This window comes from Myxocyprinus asiaticus, chromosome 3 (genome assembly GCF_019703515.2).
Source record: "Myxocyprinus asiaticus isolate MX2 ecotype Aquarium Trade chromosome 3, UBuf_Myxa_2, whole genome shotgun sequence".
Lineage (NCBI taxonomy): Eukaryota > Metazoa > Chordata > Actinopteri > Cypriniformes > Catostomidae > Myxocyprinus > Myxocyprinus asiaticus.
In genome coordinates, this window is record NC_059346.1 from 41,646,759 (window position 1) to 41,669,903 (window position 23,145).

The 23,145-nt window shown below is 38.3% G+C and overlaps 1 protein-coding gene across 1 annotated transcript in view; it reads left to right on the forward strand.

Moving 5' to 3' along the window:
- The window catches only part of LOC127420663 (adhesion G-protein coupled receptor V1-like), a 213,783-nt gene that overhangs the window by 42,746 nt on the left and 147,892 nt on the right, over positions 1-23,145 (forward strand). The window contains 9 exon segments of the mRNA XM_051663101.1: positions 2,767-3,124; positions 6,339-6,515; positions 7,910-8,090; positions 8,232-8,425; positions 8,531-8,660; positions 9,067-9,150; positions 10,237-10,376; positions 14,094-14,703; positions 14,817-15,032. Coding sequence (XP_051519061.1) covers positions 2,767-3,124; positions 6,339-6,515; positions 7,910-8,090; positions 8,232-8,425; positions 8,531-8,660; positions 9,067-9,150; positions 10,237-10,376; positions 14,094-14,703; positions 14,817-15,032 — 2,090 coding nt within the window.

Below are 23,145 nucleotides of genomic sequence, written 5' to 3' on the forward strand. Positions count from 1 at the left end.
AAAGCATCTCACTCTCCAAAGTTTTACTTAAATCCATATTATCTATTAGGAGACACGACCGCCAAATTAACTCTCTGGGATTCAGACATGTGTATTTGAAGCATGGGAAAACCACTCATTGAAAAATAAACAATACCATATAAGGGGCAAATTCTAAACAGCATTTTGTGCTCTTAAAGGGCCCTGCGTGAAGGGGACACCATTTGAAAATACAGTATTTTTAATATTATTGCAGCCATAGGTCCGATTCAAATGAAGGTTTTAGCAAAAATAATATTTACTTCCACACATATAACATACACATGATGGTACTACAGTTTAAAAAATACTGTGGCACCGGCAGTATTTTGAAGATTTATCGCGATACTACCATAACACCGGTCTACCGTGCAACTGTGTTTATATATATATATAAACATAAAGTCGCATTTTTGTTTTGTTTTTTTACAAAAACAAATAAAAAAAATAAAGAAAACACGATAACCAACTCATAACTGATAAACAAGATAATAAACCAGACAGAGTAGCACTCGAACACCAATAACAGACATGGGAACGAAACAATCCAACAATCACATGAGGAAAGGGAGCACAATATATACAGGAAGAGCACATGAAGAAGAGGTGAAGATAATCAACATAACGAGGACTAGACTAGGGGTAAGGCCAGAGGGAATATGGGGGCGGAGTTGGGAGAGCACATGGCATGTAAACACTTGACTCAGCTATGTGCTCTTTACATTACAAACTCACTGAGACAAACTCACACAAAACAGACAAAGACAAAAGGGCAGACAGAGCAGGATCATGACTTGAAGTGAGGATGAAAAATATGGTAGAATATTGTCAATGTTGAAAGGTTAAGGTACAGCAAATGCCCACGAGGTGTCAGTGATTATTTTTAATTTCACCACTAGAGGCTGCTGCCAAAGCGCCGGCCACAGAGGAACATGGAATAATAATAATAAAAATAAAAAAACTATTGGCAACTATCAACATAATCGATAACCGATAGTTTCAAAAAGCAACTATTGGCACTGATTAAGCCATAAAACTGATATATCAGTCAAGTTCTAGTTGTAATGTGGAACTCAGAGTTCAAACTAGAGGTCGACCAATATATCGGATTTACCGATTAATCAGGGCCGATAGCTGCGTTTGTTTTATCTATCGCAATCTGAAAAAATCAACACAGAGTAGTTTTTTATTTGTTTAATTTCACCATGGCAGGTGCTGGAGGGTTCTAAAGTTGGAACTCCTTGGTTCTACAGTATAACAACACCCTTTATAGGTTAAGTAAAAAAACAATCACTGACTCTGCGTGGAGTTTGTTGTGTCCTGTGATTAGACTATGCAGAGGGATGGAATAATAATTGAGTTTTTTGGGGGGGGTTTTCACAGTTGAGGGCCGTCCAATTTTTTAAGTCAGATTATAAATATGGGTGCTCCGAAGAGGTTTTGTTGCTAAGTTGATTAATATGTGAAAATGCTTCCTGAGTTTTTGCCTTTGGTCGGATGTTCATTTTCTGCAGAAGATCAAGCATGAGCACAGGACATTGTGAATCCACGCACACATGAACAGTTTTCAAGATTTCTGTTTTGTAGTTTTTTGACTATAAAGTTTCCCAAACTATCTTCCGTTCTGACAAAATAATCTTCTGTCCATGCTTTCTATGTTATGACATAGTTATGTACAAAAGAAACATAAGAGCATAGTCAAATATGTAAATCTGAAATATAAATTTTATATCCTTGAGCAGGCACATTGTTATATATACAGTACAATGTGTTCATGTGAGGACACATGGATATATAATACTGTATTTATTTGGCTTTGTAAGATAGTTTTATGTTACTGCTGAACAAAATTGATCTGTAATATTTTAATTAATATTTTCATTCATTTCTGATGGCAAAGGCTTTGAAGAAGGTACACATGTGGGAGTACTTTCTTGAAATATTGCCATGGAAACCAATATCTACTAAAGTTCAGCACTTTACATTGAGTTGAAAGATTTCATTCATATTACAGATTTGAAAAACTATCAGCTGTCTGCCTGTTTTCCCACCTTAGTTATCGTATCGGCAAAATCCACCATCGGTCGACCTCTAGTTCAAACCATTTCAACTTTGACCCTGTTGCCGCTGACCTTTTGAAGTGCGCCAGCCATTGAATATCACATAATTTGCATGATGTATGCAAATTCTGTCTTTGCAATGACAGGTACAACTTTACTCCAAAGTTTGGGATTTTTCACTTACTAATGATATAAGAGTACAAAACAACAAGAAATGTGTTCAAACTGTCACACTTAATGAAGAGAAAATGAATGTCACATAAGTTATTTTCATTATTGAACTAATTTAAATTCACCTCGAGCATCCTGAAATGTACAACGAGTCCTCTTTATTACTTTCTGCAGTTAATGTATCAAAGCAATTGCCAGGACTTTTCTCTGTTCTTAGCTCAAATACATATTTTTAATGTTTACTGTGCATGCCTCCCTTTTTCTCAATAAATGTGAAAAATCGCCCTTCAGTGATGACATATTCAATGTTTTCATGAAGATGTCAAAGAGGCACATGATGCTTGCATTGATTGGTGCATTGAAGCCCTGATGCGGAAATCATGTGAAAGTGTAATGTACAATTAAACATACAGTACAACCTTTTGGGTTACCACCCCAGATGTTTAACCACCAAGCCACACCATCCATCCTTACATCTTACATCTAACTTCTTCCGTGCAGATGTTGCTCCTATTAGAATTGGTTCCAACCCAGATGGTGAACAATGCTCCACAGGTCTTCTACAGGACCTGCATCTGTACGCTAGACGACTCAACCGCTCAGATATTCACGAGATCCACAGCCAACCTGCCAAGACCGATCTCCAGAATGTGTCAGGATACCTGACCTATAGACAAGAGGAGAAACGGAAGTCGTTTGTGGTGGAGGTACTAGACGATCAGGAGGAGGAAGGAGACGAGGTGTTCTACCTGCAGCTGGTGGCAGTTCAAGGTGGAGCCCGTCTACCCTTGCCCAGACCTAGTGCCATCCTCAGAGTGATGAAGAGTGATAATGCCAATGGATTGTTTGGCTTCACTGGTGCCTGTATACCTGATGTAGGTCCAAAAAATTATTTAGTATAATTTTCCAGCTAATTAAGGATCATTACAACAATTGATTTTGAGATGTTCTGGATAATTGTTATGACCAAAAGTATTACATCAAAATGTTATTATACAATTTCAATATACAATTACTTTTATCTTTAAAATTGTTATATATTATATTATATTATGTATTATTGTGTGGTTCCTGTAGCTCAACTGGTAGAGCATGGCGCTAGCAATGCCAAGATCATGGATTCGATTCCCAGTGAACACACAAACTGACGTGAAATGTATACCTTGAATGCAATGTAAGTCACTTTTCATAAAAGCGTCTTTTAAATGCATAAATATTATATTATAATAAACAAAGTTTCAGTAGTTTAAATACATATATATATATACAGGTGCTGGTCATATAATTAGAATATCATCAAAAAGTTGATTTATTTCACTAATTCCATTCAAAAAGTGAAACTTGTATATTATATTCATTCATTACACACAGACTGATATATTTCAAATGTTTATTTCTTTTAATTTTGATGATTATAACTGACAACTAAGGAAAATCCCAAATTCAGTATCTCAGAAAATTAGAATATTACTTAAGACCAATACAAAGAAAGGATTTTGAGAAATCTTGGCCAACTGAAAAGTATGAACATGAAAAGTATGAGCATGTACAGCACTCAATACTTAGTTGGGGCTCCTTTTGCCTGAATTACTGCAGCAATGCGGCGTGGCATGGAGTCGATCAGTCTGTGGCACTGCTCAGGTGTTATGAGAGCCCAGGTTGCTCTGATAGTGGCCTTCAGCTCTTCTGCATTGTTGGGTCTGGCATATCGCATCTTCCTCTTCACAATACCCCATAGATTTTCTATGGGGTTAAGGTCAGGCGAGTTTGCTGGCCAATTAAGAACAGGGATACCATGGTCCTTAAACCAGATACTGGTTGCTTTGGCACTGTGTGCAGGTGCCAAGTCCTGTTGGAAAATGAAATCTGCATCTCCATAAAGTTGGTCAGCAGCAGGAAGCATGAAGTGCTCTAAAACTTCCTGGTATACGGCTGCGTTGACCTTGGACCTCAGAAAACACAGTGGACCAACACCAGCAGATGACATGGCACCCCAAACCATCACTGACTGTGGAAACTTTACACTGGACCTCAAGCAACGTGGATTGTGTGCCTCTCCTCTCTTCCTCCAGACTCTGGGACCCTGATTTCCAAAGGAAATGCAAAATTTACTTTCATCAGAGAACATAACTTTGGACCACTCAGCAGCAGTCCAGTCCTTTTTGTCTTTAGCCCAGGCGAGACACTTCAGACGCTGTCTGTTGTTCAAGAGTGGCTTGACACAAGGAATGCGACAGCTGAAACCCATGTCTTGCATACGTCTGTGCGTAGTGGTTCTCCCCCACATTTTTGAATGGGTTTTGTTTCACAATCCTCTCCAGGGTGCGGTTATCCCTATTGCTTGTACACTTTTTTCTACCACATCTTTTCCTTCCCTTCGCCTCTCTATTAATGTGCTTGGACACAGAGCTCTGTGAACAGCCAGCCTCTTTTGCAATGACCTTTTGTGTCTTGCCCTCCTTGTGCAACGTGTCAATGGTCGTCTTTTGGACAACTGTCAAGTCAGCAGTCTTCCCCGTGATTGTGTAGCGTACAGAACTAGACTGAGAGACCATTTAAAGGCCTTTGCAGGTGTTTTGAGTTAATTAGCTGATTAGAGTGTGGCACCAGGTGTCTTCAATATTGAACCTTTTCACAATATTCTAATTTTCTGAGATACTGAATTTGGGATTTTCCTTTGTTGTCAGTTATAATCATCAAAATTAAAAGAAATAAACATTTGAAATATATCAGTCTGTGTGTAATGAATGAATATAATATACAAGTTTCACTTTTTGAATGGAATTAGTGAAATAAATCAACTTTTTGATGATATTCTAATTATATGACCAGCACCTGTATATAATTATTATTATTATTATTTATTTTGTTCTGAATTGGGAGAAAGTTTTGAGCTTTGAAAGTTAATGTGTGTATACATTGAACAGTGAACCATGTTTTTAAAATGTCGAGGTAAATTATATTTTATTTAGACTCTCCAGGAAATCTCCAAAGGGAAATCTTCTGTAATGGTGCTTCATATGTAACCTTCTAATCAGAACGATCAAAGCCCTAATTATTTAATATCTTACAGTATTATTTAAGTACCCAAGTGGCTGCTTTGTCAGTGTTTGGATTAGCTCCCCTCTGAAAGCATGTGATGTGACCCCTGGTTATGAGAGCATGTCTCCATATATATTTAATTCGTCTTCACGCCTGGTTGGATGGAGTGTGCATTCTTCTCTTCAAGGAGGTTGGATGCATAGCATCTATGATGGCTTGTTTGATTAACAGGACAGATGGTCAGTGAATTCCTTTAGAGGAAGACCTCTCAACTAGTGACAGAATAGACACAGTGGCGTGTGCCTTCTCTCATGCTCTCTGCAAAGGGGGACATGAAGAGCAGACAAAAAGGAAAGGTATGTAGAGACTAATTTGGGATGTCAATTTCCATCAAAACAGAAACGGTTATCAAACAGTCATCAAAAAAGTTTTCAATTATAATGATAAATGAAACAAGGAATATAAATTCATTACACATTGTACTTCAATGTTTAATGGTATTATAAGTCTCAACAGTGACACTATATTAACTTTTAAATTATTTTCTTTCCAAAATATGAATATGTATGTATGTTATACAGTATGTAGTTTCTGTGTCTTACAGTGTGACAGTTTGAAAAAGTAATACAGAATATATATAATCTCTGTGTCTCCTTGAATGAGTTTAAAACATTGTACGATAAAAAAAAAAAATAGAAAACCCATACAGAAATCTGATAGTATATGACCATTTATGAAAACATTAATAAAATTATAGTTAATATATTTGGTCATATTTATTTTCCAAATCATAGAGGAATTTCAAGATGTACATAAATATTACATATATAAAAACGGCTATTTTTGTAGTATTTTGAAATATATTTTGCTTATATTTATGTGACTTTTAATATCAGTGAAACCATAAACATACATATTAGATATGTGTTTTACACATACAGTATTAGATGTATGGGAAATAATGTAAATTCAGTTACAAGGTGCTGAAGTTATTTGTGTTCCACTATACTACAAATTATCTTGTATCCTTTCCTCCCCTCTTATCAGATATCTGAAGAGGGCTCCACAATCTCCTGTGTAGTGGAGCGTACACGGGGTGCTCTGGACCACGTCTATGTTAACTACACCATCACTCAGGTTGATTCACCTGCAGACCAGTCAAATATATTAGACTTTGCCAATGCTACAGGCATCATTCATTTCCTGCCAGGCCAGCGCTCGGAGGTAACAGTGTTGACCTTTCAATCACTTATTATTAATGACCATTGGGCTTCTCGTTGACGAAGAATATAATTAATCTATGTACTTAAATATACAGTATTCCTCCACTTTTCAAATTGTTCCTACACCTCTGCTGGATTAGTGGTATCTGCATTAATCAGAAAAGCAATGTTGGTGCTGTAGTTACATGTAAAACGGTTAGGTTTGCTAAAAGTATAAAAAAGAGTTTGTGCATCACTATTGCTTTATGCTGTTATGCAGATGAAAATATGATCATGTGCTGGTTTGCAAAAATGTTTATAAAGGGAGACAAAAACGTAAATACTTGCATACATTTATTTACATCAACCGCAAGTAAAATTATCTTTAAGTCTTATAATTATGCTAATTTTACAATATTATTATTAACTGATAAAAGTTATATTAAAAAAATATATGGTAAAAATATAATACATATATAATATAGTATTTTCTAATATAATTTTTTTACATTTATAATGAACACAAATATTATATAATTATAAATGTTTATAAATTATTAATAATGATTAATTATTAAAATAAATATGTGTATTTTACATGATGGCAGTGCATGTATCATTTGCTAGGAGATTGTGCTGCACCTGCAACACTCCAGCTCCCACTGGATGAGCTCTCTGTTTGAATGTTGTATTACAGCCAAATTGTTAATTTATGGCTCCATCTAGTGGGGATTTAGTCGTCTTTGGTAACAGTGCTCCACAGCTAAAGAATAGACACATAGTAATCTGTAATATTAGCAAAGAATGTTGTGAATGAATGAATGTTACATTTATATAGCTCTTTTCTGACACTACACTCAAAGCACTTTACACAGTGAACTCTCCTGAACAACCACCAGTGTGCAGCATCCACCTGGATGATGCAACAGCAGCCATAGTGCACCAGTACGCTCACCACACACCAGCTATTGGTGGAGAGGAGAGAGTAGAGTTATAGAGCCAATTAATGGAGGGGGATTATTAGGAGGCTATGATTGAGAAGGGCCAATGGGGGGAATTTGGCCAGGACACCAGGGTTACACCCCTACTCTTTATAAGAAGTGCCCTGGGATTTTTAATGTCCACAGAGAGTCAGGACCTCAGTTTAAAATCTCATCCAAAGGATGGTGCCTTTTTACAGCATAGTGTCCCTGTCACTATACTGGGGCATTAGGACCCACACAGACTGCAGGGTGAGCACCCCTAATACCTCTTCCAGCAGCAATGTTAGTTTTCCCCAGGAGGTCTCCCATCCAGGTGCAACCCTGCTTAGCTTCAGTGGGCAACCGGTCTTGAGCTACAGGGTGATATGGCCAAAGACATACAGTACTGTTCATACAGTAGTTATTTTCATATTTGGCCTCTTGCATCTTTTAGGTCTTAAACCTGCTGGCTCTAAATGATGATTTACCTGAGGTCGATGAGCACTTCCTGGTTAGGCTGGTTTCAGCTGAGTCAGGTGATGGAAAACCAGGTTCCACTCCAACCAGTGGGGCCAGCATTGATCCTAACAATGCCATCAACAATATAACCATCAAAGCCAGCAACCATCCATATGGTATATTGGAATATTGATTTCTTAAATTTGCAACATCTGTTTCATATATATTACAGACATAACAGGCAGGTTGTAGTAAAGAATATTCTCTCTGAATATTCACTGGATTTATTTGGTGTCAATTTCACCACACAACTTCAGGTCTGTTGCGGTTTCAAACTGTCCTTGTCCCTGCTGGTATGATCAGGCCAGCACTGACAGAGGCCCACATAACTGTTCAAGAGGAAGCTGGTGTGGTCCGTCTGCCGGTGGCCAGAGCACAAGGACTGCTCGGAAGGGTGATGGTAGGCTATCGTACGTCTCCATTCTCAGCTTTCGGCTCAGAGGACTATGAGGTATCAACATCTTCACTTTTTGGAATATTTTAAATATGTGTTGCTGATTATTTTAATTTCCTTAGTATATTACAAACGGCTCAATTCCTTTCTTTCTTCTGACAGGACACAGATGGATTTTTAGACTTCCTCCCTGGTGAGAGACTCAAGTACATCAATGTGACTATTATAGACAACTTGGTGCCAGAGTTGGATAAAGTCTTCAGAGTGGAACTCTATAATCCAAATTGGGGAGGTAAGAAAACTAAATTTTTACATCAAAAGGGAGTAACACAGTATATATATATGTATATATATATATATATATATATATATATATAATTAAGTAATCCTGCCTTTCTCAGATCAACATTGTATTATAAAGTGCATTGTACTGGAAATAGTTATATCCAAACTTTGTATTACTCAAACTGTGTATTGAAAGACTTTGTCCTCTCTTTTCTTCCATGGTTTTGCCTTTATAATCTCTGCATGCAATGTCTCCTGTGTGTTCCATTCATGCTGTCAATGGCATGATCATGGCATGATCATGGAAAATTCTGTGTGATTTCAATATGTTCTGTGTGTGATTCCTGTTGTCTCCAATGTGAATCCTGTGTGCTGCTGTCCTGCTCCTCTCTGGCTCACGTGTGCTCTTTAAGTGGATGAGTTTTTTGCGAGCGAGGGCAGTGGAAGTGCAGAGAGTGACACTGACTTATTTTTCCCATCCTTTCACTATCATCATGGTAAGATTCTTAAGTATGCATGAAGTTTCTTAAGAAGTCTTTTATTGTTTATTCTTACTTCCTAGCCATTATTGACTGTAATAGAAAAATATCTATATAAAAATGAGTTTGAGAAAATGCTTCTTATAAATATACAAGTTCCCTTTTGGTCGTTTAATATATATATATATATTTTTTTACTACTTGGAACTACTTGAATTGCTTCTGCTGTGGCTTTTAGAGGCACTTCATGCCCCATTATCTATCATATGTGCTTATAAACTTGCCTTGGCAGAGGTAAGTCGACTTTGCTTGACATGCAGTGAATACCTCTTTTCAACAGAACTTGGTTTTAACCGATGCTAACTCATTGCTTATTGTGCTTTTGTTTTTCTTTCTAGTGTTGATTTATTGTGTAATTTAGGTTGCCCCATACATAAGCTTTATTTTGTAAGTTCAAGATGAAAAGTTGTAAAGTTTAGAGTTTAGTCCTTAACGGTCAAATTAAAATTCCCCAGACTCTGTCTGGACTGTAGACTCACACCACAGCTAACTCTGATTTCTGCCACACTGTTTACACAGTTCTAAGGCCTGCAAACCAGACGTGGGAAAAGCAAATAGCCTTTATATTTAGGGGAGAGCAGTAGTGGTAAATGGTTTATTGAAAATGTCACTCGTTCTGTGCCCTTCTATAAGAAGTACATTCTACAAAAATGGCAGTACATAGTATCCACTTACAATAGGAAAATAATGTTTAAAATAAAATGAGTTTTCTTTTTCTTTTTACAATCTTTTCTTACTTCCCTGATGAAAAACATCTCAAATCAGCCAAGTCTAATTTGCTGGGCTTAGCTGGTTTAAGCTGGTCTAGCTGGTTTCCCAGCCAGGCTAAGATGGTCTTCAGCTAGTTTAGAAGGTTTTTACAGCCTGACTAAATGAAAAGTGCCCACTAAATCCCCTCCAAAACCTGCAAACAGACACAGCCTGACTCAGATTGTAGTCCAGCTAAGACCAGCAAACTAGTTGGATCAGGTTTTTTTTTTTTTTTTTACAGGATAGCTAATTTTATTACAACACTAACTACATATATTTCGATTTGTTCTGAAGCTAACCTGGGTGCTGCTGCTCATATCACTGTGACAATCGCTGCCTCTGATGAGGCTCATGGGGTCTTCCAGTTCAGTGCAGACTCTCTGAATGTCAACGGCACAGAGCCTGAAGAGGGCAGATGTACCGTAATCCTGCAGGTCTGTACTTGTTCTAGCTCACCCAAAAATGAAAGTTCTGTCATTATTTACTCACCCTAATGTCATTCCAAACCTTTATGTTGTTGTTTTTGTTGTTTTCATGGAACACAAAGTAGAATTTTTTGTAAAATCTTTGCGCAGCTATGGCTTCCATTCTCCATAAATAAAAAATAAAAAATGCATTAAATGCACCATTAAGTAGTCAATACGATTTCTGTGCTATATTTAAAGTCCTCTGAAATCATACGATAGCTTTGTGTGAGAAACAGACTGAAATTTTGTCATTTTTTCACTGATAATCTTCACCTTCACCAAAGCTTTTGTTTGGACCACATCTAGATTCGATAATGGCATGCCAATGTCATTGACGGCAAAAAGCCTTTTATTCTTGCTTGTGTAGTAACCAAAATGTGACATACAATTTGTTAAAATTTTGGACAAGAGTGTGGGCTACACGCGAACTTGACACAAGCTTCAGCTTCAGTATTATGTTCCTTGAGGTCACTTATGATGTTAGTAAAGGTTTTTACACAAAAAAAACTTCAAAATATAGTATTAAATTATTGTAAAGGAGTTTGTTGTGGGGTGAAAAGAGGAAACAGGAAACGTGGGGCTTCAACTCAAAAGGTGGATCTTTAATCAGGTAACGCTCAAAAATAGCTTTTCAGTTTTCATATACACAAATAACTTTGCCGGTTGAAGCGTGACTCTCCTTGCCTCTGGCGTGGTTCCTCCTTATATCGCTCTCCCCAGTGCTTACTGCAATCAGAAACAGGTGTTAGACATTATAGCGCTCAGGTGTGTGCAACCTTATTGCTTTTTCTTTCTCCGGACGAACGCTAGACAACGTCCCCACCGCCACAATTATCTTTTTCCACCTGTCTCTGGCCCTCTGTCTGAACTGCTTGGTTTTCTGTGCTGTCCTCTATAAGACTTCAATATACACGCCCACTGTGTTATTATTGGCTAACATTTTTGAAGTGCAAACACCCCCCGTCAACACTCGTGGAACAGTTTTTTCCAAGAATAAAAGAATGAAAATGTGCAAGCAATTTACAAAATTCCCTGAAGGCAATCATTAATAGCTCTATGTCCAAAATATGTCCAAATTTATATGAAGCAAACAATAAAACAACTACAGTTTTTCTGACTGAAAAAAACAATTGAAAACTGAACAAAGTCAGCATACTGTTGCTCCCAAATACTTATATCACTAGGCATACAAGATTTGGTGATATACAATAATGCTATATAATAATACAATAATGCTTAAAATAGTCCATAATAGCACAAGCTGTGAATGTGAAGTGCTAATAAATATGTAATGTGAAATACAGGATGTTCGCTGGTTGGCCAGGGGAGGGGATCACCCTCGACTGTTTCGCTGCTTAAATATGGGTTAGTGGGCTTCCCGATGCGTCCTTACATATAAAACAAACACAGACAGAAAAAGTAGTATTAAATTTGTTACTCACCGGCATTACTGTCGTGACTCATGTCCAGTGTTGGGTGTAACGCGTAACAAAGTAATCTAATTACATTTTGTGGTAACGCAGTAATGAAACACGTTACTTTTAAAATTAAGTAATCTAATTACAGTTGCAGACACAAATAAAATTACGTTACTTGGATTACAAATTTATTGCCAAGACAATGATATTAAATATAGCTGCAAGCAGTGATGACGGGCCCAAGCACATGGGTCCATTTTCAGCCGGTGGCTTTCGGAAAACAATGCAAGGTGGACACATGCATTTGGCATTTGACATAATCCTAAACAATTTTGAAACAATTTGAGTAAATATAAGAGGACTATTTGAAGTCTATTGTAAGAGCCACACTTCCTGCTGCCAGGTGATGGTGCTATGACCGTGACCCAAAATAGTCACATCCATGTGATTAGCCCCCAAGACTAAACATATATCTCAATTTTGATCTAAATCACACATTGCACACAGAAGATATAAGACACTTCCTGTTTCTCATTTTTTGCCATTAATTTGATGCCTCGCCATGGCAGCACTGTTCAATATATCAAAAATCTGTTCACAATTTAGCATCTTCAATGTCTTGGCATAATGTTGTCTAAATGTGGTGAAAGTCTCATGAATCCCCTAGGAGTATTTAAAAGTTTAGAGACTACAATATGAAACAAATCCAAAATGGCTGACTTCCTGTTGGGCGGTGCTAAAAACTACGTTTATGAAATTTGTCCAGCTTGATGAGAACTATATATGTACCAATTTTGGTGACTCTAGGTGAAAATTGGGGTGCTACAGAGGCCATCTTACACACCCATTTTAAAGGGGTTGCTACGGAGCCCCCCCTACACGACCATGCGTGAAATTTTGCCCAGACCTAATGGCCAATGACTCTGTGTGTGCAAAATTTCATGAAATTTTAAGCATGCCAAGTGCCTCAAAAACACCCAAATATAGAAATAAAAGAATAATAACAATGAACGTGTTGCCATGGCAACAGTATTTAAGATATCAAATATCCCTTTACAAATTTACATCAGCAGTGCCTTGACATTATTCTAAAGAATTTTGAAGCAATTAATGTAAACACAAGAGGGCTATTTCAGAGTCTGTTAAAAGTGCCATACTTCCTGCTGCCAGTTGGTGGCGCTATGACCTTGACCCAAAATAGCCACATCAATGTGATCAGCCCTCATAACCAAACATACAGCTAAATTTTCATCAAAATCACACAATGCACACAGAAGATATAAGGCACTTCCTGTTTATCATTTTTCGCCATAAATGTATTGCTTCACCATTGCGACACCGTTCAAAAATGGATCTCTTTTGCCAAGTTACTGGCTTTGTCATGTTGCTGTTATTTTGTTATTATTTTCAGTCAGTATTAATAGTTCTCAAAAGAATCCTTAAGAGAAGTGTGCCGAACGAAACATATAACCCCACATTGACGCAATCAGGAACTGATTCTTTCCTAACGTTATCATCCTTCGGAAGACTATGGAGAGACGCAAATTTCCATAGCCAGGAACGGCACAATGTTTTCATATCTTCCCTGACATTGCAATCTCTTTGTTAGTTAAATAACAACTACAGAAATGGTCACTGTAAGTGTGTAGGAACGGTTGTACCTGTCCTGCTTTCTCCTTATCATTTACTCTGATTGCACACAGTGTGTGGACCAAAGAAGCGATGATATCAAAGGAGCCGTTGATGTCTTGCTGTGGAGGCAGTTATGCATTAATGAAGGCCCCAAGTGATGTAGAGAATTTGCAGAAGTAGAGAATGAGATTTTTTTTTAGCTTGGTGTCAATGAATGCTTTTTGGACTAGGGAGGAAGTTTTGAGTTCTGAAACGTATTGTATGTTTTTATTATACAATAAACTCTTAAATGTCAAAAAATCCTCATGACATGACCCCTTTTATATTTTGGTCTGTTTTTTTTTTTTTTTTAACACAAAGCTATCGTATGATTTCAGAGGACTTAGAATATATTGTGCAAGTTACATAGACTTCTTTTATAATACCTTTATGATGCTTTTTTGTTGATTGGGAAGCTTGACAGCCCCTGACAACTATGAACTGGCATTGTTTCGAAAAAAGCTCTGGAAAGATTCGTCTAAAATTTTCCTTATGTGTCCCACAAATTTTTTTTTACAGCATACGGGTTTGGAAAGACTGAACTATTCTTTATGAGCAAAATGTTGATTTTGAATCAGTACCCTTTGTTTTTCAGGTGATTCGTACCTTTGGCGCTCTCTCCAGTGTGACAGTGTACTGGGAGGCAGATGCAAGTTCAGAGGGAGAACTTGTTTATAGATCTGGCAATTTGACATTTGAGATGGGCCAGACCACTGAGAATATCTACCTACTGATTTCCCAAGATGACATCCCAGAACTTGACAAGAGCTTCAAGGTCCGCATCTCGAATGTTTCTCATGGTCGACTTGGGAAGGAGTCTACTGCCACATTAACTGTACTGGCCAGTGATGACCCTTATGGACTGTTTGTATTCTCTGGCAGCAGCAGGCTGGTCCGTGTGGCGGAAGCAAACACAGTCATCACCCTGACCATAGAGAGGAGAAGGGGGTTAATGGGAAGGGTACAGGTGATGTACAGAACATTGAGAGACTCTGATGCAGCTCCATATAGCACATCAGGAGTGGGTCGGGCCAGAGCAGGCAATGACTTTGTGCCTGTTGTGGAGTCAGTGCTATTTTCAGCCAATCAAAGTGAAGTAAATGTGACCATAAGGGTGCTTGAAGATGAGGAACCAGAAAGGGCAGAGTCTGTGTTTTTAGAACTTGTCAATGTCACATTGGTTGAAGGCCTACAAACCAGGCCAGGTAGTCTCTAATTGTTATCTATTAAATTTGCTAAGCAATAACAGAATTTAATTTAACAGAACAAATAGTCAGGATATGTACCAAGAATAATATTTGTTTGTTGGTTTCTCCAGTTGCTCTTTCACCTCGCCTCGGCCTACAGAATGTTACAGTTGCTCAGGTCATTATAGAGGCCAGTGATGATGCTTTTGGGGTGATACAGCTGTCTTCTCCAGCAGTGAGCGTGCCTGAGTACTACACCGGGCCTATTATCAATGTAACACGTACTGGAGGGATTTTAGCTGATGTGTCTGTCAAGTTCAGAGCAGTACCGATGACTGCTAGAGTTGGTGAGTGATAATGACAAATGTATTTCAACTAACACTCACTTAGCACTTTTTAGGAACACCATGGTCCTAATAAAGTTCCTGACGTGGACTTCTGCTGTTGTAGCCCATCCATCTCAAGGTTCGACCTGTTGTGCATTCTGAGATGCTATTCTGCTCACTACACAATTGTACAGAGGGATTATCTGAGTTACCATAGCCTTTCTGTTGGCTCAAACCAGTCTGGCCTCTCTCATAAACAAGGCATTTCCATCCACAGAACTGATGCTCACAGGATGTTTTTTGTTTTTGGCAACATTCGGAGTAAATCCTAGAGACTGTTGTGCATGAAAATCCCAGGAGATCAGCAGTTCCAGAAATACTCAAACCAGGCCATCTGGAACAAACAATCATGCCACAGTCGAAATCACTGAGATCACATTTTTTTTCCCCATTCTGATTGATGTGAACATTAACTGAAGCTCCTAACCCGTATCTGCATGATTTTATTCATTGTACTGCTGGCACACAATTTGGCTGGTTAGATAATCGCATGAATAAGTAGGTGTACAGGTGTTCCTAAAAAAGTGCTCAGTGAGTGCATACCAGATATTTTAATTGGAGTGTAGCTGGCTGAAATTACCTTTCCCTAGTAAGTTTTTTGGTATTATTTTAGGAATGGAAAAACATTATTCTTGTTTTTTGTTTGTTTTTTGTGTATTTTCCTGTAGTACATCTGGGCCCCAAAAGCCTAAGACCACATTTACAATCTGTGATTCAAAATCTAAATTAAACCTGAAAATAAACCGGAAGTTTAGGATTAAAAAAAAATAATAATAAATAAGATTCACAAAAGATTTACAATCTTATTTGAAAAATAAAAATTAAATATGCACATTCGTGACATTGGCCATGTTAACTCCTTTGTACAAATGGTCTGATTTCCTTGCTTCCATTGAAGCACAATCCGTGTATTTTCCTATATTTCATTTCCGTTTTGAAATCAAAAATCCGAAAACCATAAAATGGTGTTTTTCAGGTGCAAAAGTAAAAAACAACCATAAACACATTAATTCATTTTTTAAAACTTAGAATTCTAGCCTTTTTCTGTTTTTTGTTTCTCATTCTCCCTTCTCAAAACAAAAATTGAAGAGAATAAAAAAACGACAATTAAAATAAAACCTATTTTAATTTACATAACTCTTCTCATCAAGGACTCAAGATGGCGCCGAGTATGGCTGCTGCGTTGTGAGCTCCGACACAACATAGCAATGTTTTGTTTGTTTTGTTTACAATTCTTATGTTTTTTGTCTTGGATGTTGTCTGCCTTATTGTCTACGACAGACAAACACTTTTGGACATTGGTTCAGCGATCTCACACCGAAAACCGGACTTCACATTCCTCAATGCCGACCCGCTGTTTACAAACACGCAAGCGGAGCCCTTTGTCTGGGCAGCACGGCCGCGGAAACGCAAAAGGAAAAGGGGAAACAGAGCTGGCGTTCTCATCAGAGTAAGACGCCGCGCAAATCGACCCCCGCTACCCACTATTCTACTGGCAAATGTTCAGTCTCTGGATAACAAGCTCTGCGAGCTGAAAGCGCGGATCTCTTTCCAACGAGAGACGAGGGACTGCTGCATTATCTGCCTAACAGAAACTTGGATGTCTGCGGAGATTCCAGACTCAGCCATTGAACCCGCGGGGTTCTCCATGCACCGAGCGGACAGAGCGAAAGACCTCTCAGGTAAAACTAGAGGAGGTGGTGTATGTTTTATGATCAACAAATCCTGGTGTGATCAGAGGAACGTACATTCCATCAAGTCTTTCTGTTCTCCTGATCTGGAATTTCTTATGCTTCTGTGTCGACCATTCTGGCTACCGAGGGAATTCACAGCGGTCATTATCACTGCTGTGTACATTCCGCCACAAGCCGACACAGACCGGGCACTCAAGGAACTGTATGGGAGTATAAGTGAGCAAGAAACCGCGCACCCTGAGGCCGCGTTCATTGTGACCGGGGACTTTAATAAAGCCAGTTTAAAATCAGTCGCACCAAAATATCACCAGCACATTAGTTTCAACACACGAGGGGACCGGGTTTTGGATCATTGCTACTCCTCCGCCCACCATTTGGCAAATCGGACCACTCTTCCATTCTGCTTCTGCCCGCTTACAGGCAGATACTGAAACAGGAAGCACCCACCCTCAGAACGATCCAGTGCTGGTCGGACCAATCAGACTCTATGCTACAAGACTGTTTTGATCACACGGACTGGGAGATGTTCCGGTCCGCCTCTGATGACGACATCGAGCTTTACGCTGATAGCGTAATGTGTTTCATCAGAACGTGCGTAGAGGAAGTGATTCCGACCAGAACTGTACGAATCTATCCGAATCAGAAGCCGTGGATCAATAGCGATGTTCGCGCGGCACTTAATGTGCGGACCTCCGCTTTTAATTCCGGGAACGCGGAGGAGCATAAACAAGCCAGTTATGCCCTCCAAAAAACAGCAAAATAGCAAAACGCCAGTACAGGAATAAGATTGAAGGACAGTTTAACACCACCAACTCTAGAAGCATGTGGCAGGGAATTAACATCATCACGGACTTTAAAGGGAATAAAAACTCCGCCATGAACACCGCTGCCTCTCTACCGGATGAGCTAAATACTTTTTATGCTCGTTTCGAGGGAAATAACACCGCCCTCGCGGAGAGAGCTCTCGCGGCTGAAGCTAAGGAGGTCAGTTCACTCTCCGTCTCTGTAGCGGATGTAACCCGATCCTTCCGACGGGTGAATATCCGCAAAGCCGCAGGCCCAGATGGCATTCCGGGCCGCGTCATCAGAGCGTGCGCGAACCAGCTGGCTGGTGTTTTTACGGACATTTTCAACCTTTCCCTCTCTTTGTCTGTAGTCCCCACATGCTTTAAAACATCCACCATTGTGCCTGTTCCAAAACAATCAAAAATAACTTGTTTAAATGACTGGCGTCCTGTTGCTCTGACCCCCATCATCAGCAAATGTTTTGAGAGACTAATCAGAGATTACATCTGCTCTGTCTTGCCACTCAATCTTGACCCGCTGCAGTTTGCTTACCGCAACAACCGCTCCACTGATGATGCCATTGCATCTACAATACACACTGCTCTCTCCCACCTGGAAAAAAAGAACACTTATGTAAGAATGTTGTTTGTAGACTACAGCTCAGCATTCAACACCATAGTGCCCTCCAAGCTAGATGAGAAACTCCGGGCTCTGGGCTTAAACAGCTCGCTGTGCAGCTGGATCCTGGACTTCCTGTCAAGCAGACGCCAGGTGGTTAGAATAGGCAGCAACATCTCCTCATCACTGATCCTCAACACTGGAGCCCCACAGGGCTGTGTTCTCAGCCCACTACTGTATTCCTTGTACACACATGACTGTGTGGCAACACATAGCTCCAATGCCATCATTAAGTTTGCTGATGACACGACGGTGGTAGGTCTGATCACTGACAATGATGAAACAGCCTACAGAGAGGAGGTGCACACTCTGACACACTGGTGTCAGGAGCACAACCTCTCCCTCAACGTCAGTAAGACAAAGGAGCTTGTGGTGGACTTCAGAAGAAAAGACAGAGAACACAGTCCCATCACCATCAATGGAGCACCAGTGGAGAGAGTCAGCAGCTTCAAGTTCCTGGGTGTCCACATCACTGAGGAACTCACATGGTCCGTCCAACTGAAGTCGTTGTGAAGAAGGCTCATCAGCGCCTCTTCTTCCTGAGACGTCTGAGGAAGTTTGGAATGAACCGCCACATCCTCACACGGTTCTACACCTGCACTGTGGAGAGCATCCTGACTGGCTGTATCTCCGCCTGGTACGGCAATAGCACCGCCCACAACCGCAAAGCACTGCAAAGGGTGGTGCGAACTGCCAAACACATCATCGGAGGTGAGCTTCCCTCCCTCCAGGAAATATACACAAGGCGGTGTGTGAAAAAAGCTCGGAGGATCATCAGAGACTCCAGCCACCCGAGCCATGGGCTGTTCTCACTGCTACCATCAGGTAGGCGGTATCGCAGCATCAGGACCCGCACCAGCCGACTCCATGATAGCTTCTTCCCCCAAGCAATCAGACTTCTGAACTCTTGATCTCTCATGATCAATATACATCAGCACTGCACTTTATTACCCTTACTCTTATATCTCACACCGGACTGTCATAAATTATATTATTATTATTATTATATTATGTCTCTCTTAACAACTGACTATCAACCGACAGCCTGAATGTCAATACAGTACAATACTGTACATTCTATATATATATATATATATATATATATATATATATACAGGTGCATCTCAATAAATTAGAATGTCATGGAAAAGTTCATTTATTTCAGTAATTCAACTCAAATTGTTAAACTCGTGTATTAAATAAATTCAGTGCACACAGACTGAAGTAGTTTAAGTCTTTGGTTCTTTTAATTGTGATGATTTTGGCTCACATTTAACAAAAACCCACCAATTCACTATCTCAAAAAATTAGAATATTTTGACATGCCAATCAGCTAATCAACTCAAAACAGCTGCAAAGGTTTCCTGAGCCTTCAAAATGGTCTCTCAGTTTGGTTCACTAGGCTACACAATCATGGGGAAGACTGCTGATCTGACAGTTGTCCAGAAGACAATCATTGACACCCTTCACAAGGAGGGTAAGCCACAAACATTCATTGCCAAAGAAGCTGGCTGTTCACAGAGTGCTGTATCCAAGCATGTTAACAGAAAGTTGAGTGGAAGGAAAAAGTGTGGAAGAAAAAGATGCACAACCAACCGAGAGAACCACAGCCTTATGATTGTCAAGCAAAATCGATTCAAGAATTTGGGTGAACTTCACAAGGAATGGACTGAGGCTGGGGTCAAGGCATCAAGAGCCACCACACACAGACGTGTCAAGGAATTTGGCTACAGTTGTCGTATTCCTCTTGTTAAGCCACTCCTGAACCACAGACAATGTCAGAGGCGTCTTACCTGGGCTAAGGAGAAGAAGAACTGGACTGTTGCCCAGTGGTCCAAAGTCCTCTTTTCAGATGAGAGTAAGTTTTGTATTTCATTTGGAAACCAAGGTCCTAGAGTCTGGAGGAAGGGTGGAGAAGCTCATAGCCCAAGTTGCTTGAAGTCCAGTGTTAAGTTTCCACAGTCTGTGATGATTTGGGGTGCAATGTCATCTGCTGGTGTTGGTCCATTGTGTTTTTTGAAAACCAAAGTCACTGCACCCGTTTACCAAGAAATTTTGGAGCACTTCATGCTTCCTTCTGCTGACCAGCTATTTAAAGATGCTGATTTCATTTTCCAGCAGGATTTGGCACCTGCCCACACTGCCAAAAGCACCAAAAGTTGGTTAAATGACCATGGTGTTGGTGTGCTTGACTGGCCAGCAAACTCACCAGACCTGAACCCCATAGAGAATCTATGGGGTATTGTCAAGAGGAAAATGAGAAACAAGAGACCAAAAAATGCAGATGAGCTGAAGGCCACTGTCAAAGAAACCTGGGCTTCCATACCACCACAGCAGTGCCACAAACTGATCACCTCCATGCCACGCCGAATTGAGGCAGTAATTAAAGCAAAAGGAGCCCCTACCAAGTATTGAGTACATATACAGTAAATGAACATACTTTCCAGAAGGCCAACAATTCACTAAAAATGTTTTTTTTATTGGTCTTATGATGTATTCTAATTTTTTGAGATAGTGAATTGGTGGGTTTTTGTTAAATGTGAGCCAAAATCATCACAATTAAAAGAACCAAAGACTTAAACTACTTCAGTCTGTGTGCATTGAATTTATTTAATACACGAGTTTCACAATTTGAGTTGAATTACTGAAATAAATGAACTTTTCCATGACATTCTAATTTATTGAGATGCACCTGTATATATACTTTTTTTTTTTTTATATATTTAAATTTTTATTGAATAATGTGTATCTATATAGTAAAAAACAAAAAACAAAAAACAAAAACAAAAACAGTGTATTGTATACTGTACAGTGTATGTTATTATTTGTATATTGTTGAGTGTAATTATGTGTATAACAGATGTTTAAATTGTGTTGTGTTAATTTGATGTTATTGTAAATTGGTATATGTCTCATCACTGTCACGACTGCTATGTTGATTGGAACTGCACCCAAGAATTTCACACACCATTGCACTTGTGTATATGGCTGTGTGACAATAAAGTGATTTGATTTGATTTGATTTGATTTGATCAACACTTACAAAAGTCACCAGCAGGGGGAGTAAAGATAAGAGACTTAACATATTTTACGTGGGGTAATAGGCTGTGACTATTCAGATGATAAATATTAGTATAGTAAATATTGCATTTTGTGGAAAAAACTATTATCATGGTGATTTAAAATTATATACAGTAAATGGACTTCGAAGGGGAAAGGAAAGCCCTATTCGGACGGGATTAGTGCAGATGTCTGTAAATATAATGTCGATTTGCATGGGACTTATATCTGCAGAAATCACAGAGATATGTGTGTCTTCTGCATTTACACACTGTCGCCACGTAACTGACCTATCAGAAAATGTATGGCAGTGCTGATTAATTATGCAGGAAATATTAAACATGATCATATACTGGAACTGGGATTATTAGAAGTAATTGATTGATATTAATGAACCTGAATATGATGTGATAAATATATATATATATGTATATATATATATATATATATATATATATATATATATATATTTTTTTTTTTTTTTTTTTTTTTTTTTCCAAAACGGATATGGAATAAATAGAAGGTACACGGATTAAGCACACAACATTCTCAAATTATACTGGGATAACATGGATCATCAGGTTTTGCACAAACTTGTGGAGTCCATGCCAGCTCGAGTGCATGCTGTCATTACAAAAAATCAAAACCAAAAATCAATCATACACTGATTTTTTTTAATTATTAAAAAAATAAAATAAAATAATAATAATAATAATAATAATAATAAAAAACTGGCAGCTGTGGTTGCCAGAATAATTATGTTTATTCTGTATTAATTAATAATTAATAGTTCTGTTAAGTAAACAACTTAACAGAACAACATGTACATTTTACAGTTTAAAACTGTTGTAATTTACATGACCATGATGGCACTGTAAAAAAAAAAAAAAAAAAAAAAAAATATATATATATATATATATATATATATATATATATATATATATATATATATATATATATACACTACCGGTCAAAAGTTTTGAAACACTTTTTTATTATAATTTTTTTTTCTTCACATTTCAGAATAATAGTAAAGTCATCAAAACTATGGAATAACATAAAAGGAACTATGGGAATTATGTTGTGACTAAACAGAATCCAAAAGAAATCAAAACTGTGTTATATTTTAGCATCGTCAAAGTAGTCACCCTTTGCCTAGAATTTGCAGACATGTACTCTTGACATTTTCTCAACCAACTTCTTGAGGTATCACCCTGGGATGCTTTTTAAACAGTATTGAAGGAGTTCCCATCTATGTTGGGCACTTATTGGCTGCTTTTCTTTATTATTTGGTCCAAGTAATCAATTTCAAAAACTTTTTTTTTTATTATTAAATTTTAGTTTTATAATGAAATAAATTAATATGGTGGCACAATTATATTTTTGTCTACAAAACTAATTTCAAACATTTATGCATATGCCTTCAGATCAAAAGATTTTTAAGATCATGAGAAACATTTCAGTCAAGTGTTTCAAAACTTTTGACCGGTAGTGTATATATAAAAAAACAATCTGTTAAATTTACTGTAAAAAAAAAAAAAATGTCATAAACTTGATATTAACCATCTGAAGCTGTAAGAAACTTCTGCTCTTTACTTTATAAGGTATTATTAATCACCGTAAAAATTACAGAAGAGCACATGATGACATGAAGTTCACCAATAGTGGCCCTTCATGGAGCAATGACTAATAAACATGTAGAGACAGTGCTCAGTGTCACTCACACAAACACTAAACACCATCAGGGTAAAACATGTGAAATTTAAATAATGCAGTAAACATTAACTGAACTACATAAAATTTAACACAGAACACCTCAAAGTACATAACTGATATAAAAAATTTGAAGAACCATA